General features: G+C 34.7%; 1 protein-coding gene across 25 annotated transcripts in view; it reads left to right on the top strand.

Moving 5' to 3' along the window:
- The first annotated feature begins 849 nt into the window (after positions 1-849).
- LOC111394810 (regulation of nuclear pre-mRNA domain-containing protein 1A-like) overlaps positions 850-6,889 on the top strand; it is a 29,923-nt gene continuing 23,883 nt past the window's right edge. For 16 of the 25 annotated variants that reach the window (XR_002702726.1, XR_002702721.1, XR_002702716.1 and 13 more), the window contains exons 1-7: positions 850-1,206; positions 1,503-1,618; positions 2,696-2,943; positions 3,262-3,417; positions 3,551-3,707; positions 3,945-4,087; positions 4,192-4,227. Coding sequence is in view for 2 of the 25 variants with exons in the window: in XM_023020812.1 (XP_022876580.1) it covers positions 1,543-1,618; positions 2,696-2,943; positions 3,262-3,417; positions 3,551-3,707; positions 3,945-4,087; positions 4,192-4,227 (816 nt within the window). In the remaining 23 variants the exon portion in view is untranslated. The remainder of the gene's footprint in view (positions 1,207-1,502; positions 1,619-2,695; positions 2,944-3,261; positions 3,418-3,550; positions 3,708-3,944; positions 4,088-4,191; positions 4,228-6,889) is intronic. The other 9 variants (XR_002702731.1, XR_002702729.1, XR_002702735.1 and 6 more) reach the window with 1 other exon arrangement.

The following is a 6,889-nucleotide window of genomic DNA, read 5'->3' as shown; positions in this document are numbered from 1 at the left end:
ATTTTTATTTTATTTTCATCTAGACTATATTAATGTTTGTTTGGGATTTAAATCATTCTATCTCAAAACTATTTTTAACTACGCATTTTATAAGATCTATAAAATTTTTCTTACTTTATAATTACATATTCTTCAATTTTTTTCTTTTATCGCTTGAAAATACCTCCCCAACTAAACGCTTAAATTTAATGAAAGGGTAATGAATCTCACAAAATATGTGGATAATATGTGTGTAACAGTTGTGAATATGTGTATTAAATGTGAATGTGTAGATTAAAGTTTTAAAGTTTGACGGTAAATTGCAAGTTATTTGAGATTTGTTTGACGCAATAATTGGGAGTAGAGCTTTTACCAGTAAAACTTTTGTTAATAGAGCCCTTTTTTTGTACAACTTTTTTGATCAAAAAGTATTTTTTAATTTCAACTAAATACACAATATTTTAAACAAAAGAGTTTTGACGTTCTACCAATGCTTTCCGACTTCGATAAAGCCCTTCAGAATACATCCTTATAATGTTTCCCAAACAAAGTATTAATTATAAAGTACATATCATATTGGATATTGGATAACTAATACATAATTAGATAAAAAATTATTTTGCATAATGGAATATTATGAATATTTTTTCACAACTATCTTATTATAACACCGTTTCTGTTATTGTTTTAATTCTTGACAGACAATTTTGACATAAAATATTTACAGACAACATTTGGCAAACATTCATTGAAAGATGGAAAAAATAAAAAAAAGGCGACTCAGATTTTGCCACATCAAAAATTTCTCATGCTTGTGTTTTTTTCCAATTACATATTAGTGGAAGGTAGAAAAGTGCAATAATTAGGAAATCTGTACATGAAATAGGTGAAAATCCAGAAAGTTGCGTACTCCCACACCCACCAAAGCCAAATTTGAACGAACGGACAATCCAACTCAAATTCTCAAAATCTGCCTTTGCAAAAGAGAGTTCTTCCACCGACCAACATGGAATTACCAAGTGGCGATTCGGTGTCGCCTGAGTATTAAAGTAGCAAAACTGTGCAAACGAATAGCACGCAAATACTCTTAATATTACCCATTCCCACTCTGCATCTTCTCAACACCGAACTTCAAACATTTATCAAGGAAGAAGCCTTTTCTCGGTTTCTCTTAGACCCTCTGGCGCTTGCTGTAGCAGAAATCTTGATTTTGATACCCTTCACTTTGTGAGCGAAACCCATTTCTTAAGTTTCTATACGAGACTTTCTTTTTGTTGTTTTTTCTTTCTCTTGTTTGATTTCAATGCAATTCATCAAAATTTTTCTTTCTCTTCATTTGCCTTATCTGGTGATTTTGCGGAAACCCTTTTGGTTGTCGTCTTAAAAATCGAATCTTTATACATTTTCGAAAATAAAAAATTGGATGATTTTCTCTTGAAATCAATTTAATTTATGGGTTCTTGGATGTTAATATAGGCGTAGATACGGATTGACATATACATGTACGTTTTTGTTTTGTGAAGCGACAAGTGGTAGATGCGAAGGGGAAATTGGTAAGGTGAGATGAACTCAGCGTTTAGTGAACAGATACTTGCAGACAAGCTCTCAAAGCTTAACAGCACTCAGCAGTGCATTGAAAGTATCCTCCACTGTTTTGCTTGTATATTTGATGAATTCCTTATGTTTTGGCGGAAAATTGTTGCTAAGCATTTTTCGTTTTCTTTCTCTTGTCTGTCAAAGAAAAAAGACCCGGCAGATCTGATTCTGTCTTTGTGATTTTTCTGGTTCTTGGCTGGGTAAGTGGTTGAATTGGATGATATACATTATGTGTCTGTTATACTGCTTTCCTTGAGGTTGTTTGCTGTCTCATTGTTTATAATTAGTGAAACTGGATGGTTTGTTGCGGCATTCCATGTTGCTGTTGATCCTTCCTTTTCTTTTTTCATCCTTTGATGGTTTTCTATAATTAGATGGCCCTAGGGTTTTACTTGCATCTCTCTTGATCACGTGTAGGCTTAAAAACGAAAGTCTTGGAGTTCTGGATTTAACATGGGAAAACTTAAGGAAGAAATGGCAGTCTGCCTAAGTACACACGAACTTTTGTCTGTGATGTGTTTATAATATTAGGACCTTTTATCCAGTTTCCAAAAATCTTGTTTTTTTTTTTTTTTTTGCCAGTTTAATACTATTAATCAAATGATGAACAAGTAGGTAGTAATACGCTCTCTTTCCTCCCTAATTACATCGTTTTTTTACTTGTTGAGGTATAATAGTTTTACCTGATTAGTTGTTCACTTATCTTATTGACATGCTTGAAATATATATTTCTACTTTATTAGCATGTGTACTGGTATCTCTTGGATGTGTTTGTTAATAGGTTCAATTAGTTGTTTATTTCTCCTTTTCCATTCTATATGGCTAGTTTTATCACAATACCGTAAGAATGATTGCACTGAAGATTTGCTTGCATAGGGGTTTATGATCCATCATTTAATCGAGCAACACAGTTTGCCGTTAGGTTTGTAGTGCTACACTACTACTTTATTCTGGAACAAAATAAGCATAAATTTGTATCTTATATGATCCCAAACATATTAGCAATTTCTTATAATCACTTCTTGAATGGTTCTAATTGCACGCACCTTGTTTCTAGTTTCTACTACTTAATTTTTAGCTATTTTTTTGGCATGCTTTGTTACCTTAACTTTAACCATAGCATTGTCGCACTGGTGCATTTTTCATCAAAGTAATTCAGAGAAGGTTGTTGCAACATGGGACAAACAATTCCATAGTTCAGAGATGGCTAAGAAAGTACCTCTTTTGTACCTTGCAAATGATATTCTGCAGAACAGCAAGCGCAATGGAAATGATTTCGTCATTGAGTTTTGGAAGGTTCTTCCTGCAGCACTCAAGGAAGTTGTGAAGAAAGGCAATGATCGTGAGAAGAATGTGGTATCCAGATTGGTAAGCTATTTTCTGGTCATTATTAAGGGGGTGTTTGAGCCACATTATTTTGGTAATAATGCATTCTCGAATAGTGTATTGATGGGAAATGTGTGGTTAAAAAATAAGGAAAAGTTTTTGATTTGCGTGTAATATTATTTTATCGAAGGATGTGTGGTTGAAATGATGTCAAATCACTGTTTAAGAATGCATTTTTTTTTTTTTGGAATAATGTGGCTCAAACAGGCACTAAGATTGTGATTCTTGATTGGTTAGTTGGAATTTCTTCTTGATTGGTTAGTTGAAATTTCTTGACCAGTATTATCATCATATTGATAGGTTAAGATTTGGGAAGAAAGGAGAGTTTTTGGATCTCTCAATCAAAGCCTTGAAGATGTTATGCTTGGAGAAGAAATGCCTCCACCTTTAGAGTTTGGGAAAAAACGTTCCCGTTCTGTCAGAATAGTTAAAAATGACTCACGATCTATAAAAAGGGTAAGATTCCGCCCCTCTTGTCTTTTTATGGGATTATAATTAATCTCTGTAACTTAGTCTAATTCCATAATATTTCTATTAATTACCAACATCATTTGGTTCTTATTCCTCGTATATTTTTGTCTGAAACCAGAAATTGACTGTTGGAGGAACAGCAGAAAAAATACTTTCAGCTTTCCACTTGGTGCGCAGTGAACATACTACTGAAGATGAAGAAATGAATAAATGCAAGTCTGCAGTTAATCGTGTGAAGAAACTTGAAAAGGACGTCCGCATGGTCTTAAAAAAAGGTAGGCTGGTATTTGGACAAGTTACGTCTTCCATGGAGGCTCGTAAGTACTTGCTCAGTATTGTAAAGGTTAATACTTAGGAACTTCTCACTGAAGGAGAAGAAAAATAAAATTTGCTGAAGAGCATTGACAATAATCTTTTAGCAGTCTTCTCGTTGTTTCCTGAGGTTATTCATGGTTTAAACACATGATGTTCTTTTTCTTTTATTATCAAAACTTGTCGTATTTGTTGTGCAGCTAAGGATTCATCATGGAACACCTTAGCTAAAACAATTGAAGACGAACAGAATCTTTTGAATGAGAGCATTGAGAAACTTAAAGTTGTTGAATCAAATAGATTTGCCCTTGTATCTCAGTTACAAGATGCGCTTCATGAGCAGGTATATGATAGATTTTTTTCAAGAATTACTTTCTATTTATTTGCAGAACTTGAAGATTTGGGTTGATATTCAAGATATCTTGCGGTTGATTCTTTGATTTTCAGGAATCTGAACTGGAGAATGTTCGGACACAGATGCAGGTATGTTCTATGATGAATATCCATCTATAAGAGTCCCTATTCTATGATGAATATCCAGCTGTAATAATCTCTATTCTATATTCTCCCATGTCCTATTTCTTTGGAGCAAAAGGATCATGCCTATGTTCTATTTCTTTGGAGATAAAGGATCATGCCTATGTTCCCCTTGTTCTGTTTTTGTTGTGTGCTACAATGATAAGTTTGAAAACCATGCCCACATGTCTGTTATTCACTCATGTCTATTAATGCCGTTGTGTGCATTGTGTTTCCTACTATGCCTTCGGTATGCAATGACTTTAAGGAAGACAATACTTTGAGATGGAATATTAGTAAATTCATTTTTAAAAGGAACACATTGTATGCACGATGGGGGAAAACTGCAGCATTATGTTAGGACCCCAGCTGTATTTGTTGAACAATATCAGAATAGAAATGAAATGTTGTATTTTATTGATGAAACTGAGAAAAACTACAATACTGGAAGAAAAAACGCATAGCTATTTGGGAGGGCTAGTCTCCCCATACTCTCTACTACTCAATTTTCTCCCCCTTTCCCAGACCCCCCCCCCTTCTCACATTTATTGGCATCCTATCTCACCATATATCCCACAATACCCCTGCCTCTAGTTGAACACGTCTACTGAATCTGCTTCTCTATTCTACCGGATCCTTCTAGGGTATGTAGACTTTATAGGAGTCTATCATTACTCGTCCCCCGGAATTCACCTTGTCCTCAAGGTGAAAATTTGGACCAATTCCAGTTATGATAAGAGTAGAGAAGGGATATTTCAACCTTTAAAATTTGGTGGAACGATTAACTACGAGTAGTATATTGTCCATGAAAACCCATAATCGGTCGTAGCCCTTCTCGAATTTTCTAGAAAATGAAACCGACGGATCAGAGGAATATGGTGGAAGGTAGCATAATTGATTAACTCCGCGACTCCCTTTGCTTGTGCATCTATCGAATTAATTTACAACCCTACCGTATCAACAACCTCCACACCATTGATGATACTAAAAATCCTTCCACTTTTTGTAGCCACCTTCCCATCCAAATTTATTATCATTGATTTCTCAAACTATTTCTTCTGTCTCATTGTTTGGCAGTAAAGTCCTATGGCCCCTCTGATTAAATTCATTCCGACCCACTTTGCAAGGCACCAAATACCTGATGAACAAACGAGGAATATCCCAGAAAATCCCTTTTTTGAACTTCCAATTGATCACTCCCTTCTTTCCTTGTTTCATCAAAACCTGCAGCTCCTTGTTTCGACAATGATGACCTTGAATGTATTCCTCATCATCTCGATAACAAACCTCTTTTTCCCTCCTGCTCTGTAACTCAATGTCTGGCAATGTTTTAAAGGGATGTCTTTTTGTCGTGGCCAGAATGAACATGGAGGTGGTGGTGGATTTGGTGTTGATTGGGTTGGTTTGATGTGGTGCCTGGTGGGTTATGTGTATGGACAGGGAAATAGGGGAATTGTGGGCTTGGGTTATAGGTAATACCCCAGGGCCAGAATGGTTGCTCTGATAACCATTTTTTAAGAACTTGAAAATTGTCGCTAGAATTTCTGTTGATGGAATGATGGGTACAGCTCTGAGATGCCTTGCAATCTGGAGATCAAGGACCGGTTAGACACAATTTAGTAACTGGGAAATTGATGTAGTCTGGGTGAGAAAAAGTGGAGTAATAAATTGTCATTGAATTGCTAAAAGTGCAAAGAACTGATGTTGAAATGAAAACAGCAATTAAATGACACTTTTGAGAGGCCTAGAGCTCTTCTAATTGGCTCAACCATGCAATATTTTCCTCCCTATTGCATTCTACCTTTTCTGTTTTTAAGTATTTTGTAACCAAATCTAACAGAACTTGTTATTGTTAACTGCTTCTCAATTTTTTTGGGCCCTTCTAGAGCTTGATAGGAATTTATCACATTAGTCCGCGACTTGTTCACTTAGTAGAAAATTGGTCCCAATCTAATTTTTCTTTTTATTGTTTTACTCCCCAACCTATCATTTATTTGACTCCATAGTTCCCCAATTGATAGATAATTAACTGTAAAAATTCAACATTCTTATTAAAAGATGATTCTAACCTTATTATTTGTGTTACACGGACACTTCAACTAGGGCAATGTGTCTGTGTTTGCACATTGGCAATGTGTCTGTGTTTGCACATTGCCGATACGTGCACTTCTTGAATTATGGTCATTTTTCTTTCTTTATGAGAAATATTGTATCCTTTTAACTCAAATTTATTGTTAAATAAATAGGTACTCATATTTAAAATATTTTGAAAAGAAATATTAATAACAAGTATAAAACTAATTTTATGCTATATAATTGAAGAATTTTAAAGAATTTAATCAACATGCATTGTAGTATGTTTTTGAATAATCCGTGTCGGCGTGTCCGATGGACAACGTGTCGAATACATGTGTCCGTGTCTGTGATCATAGTTTATTCTCAATTTATACAAGACATAAATAAAAATAAAACTAACAGAAAAGGGAGACAATCGGTCAATTTTTGCACATTTGCACCACCAGAGGCTTAAAAATGAACTGTGGCTTTCTAAACATTGGACCAAATCCTTCTTTGATATTCAGAACAAAAAAAAAAAAAAAAAAAAAAAAAATCCATTCTCTATCCCCAT

This window comes from Olea europaea, chromosome 5 (genome assembly GCF_002742605.1).
Source record: "Olea europaea var. sylvestris chromosome 5, O_europaea_v1, whole genome shotgun sequence".
Taxonomy (NCBI): domain Eukaryota; kingdom Viridiplantae; phylum Streptophyta; class Magnoliopsida; order Lamiales; family Oleaceae; genus Olea; species Olea europaea.
This window is presented reverse-complemented; position numbering and strand designations above follow the sequence as displayed.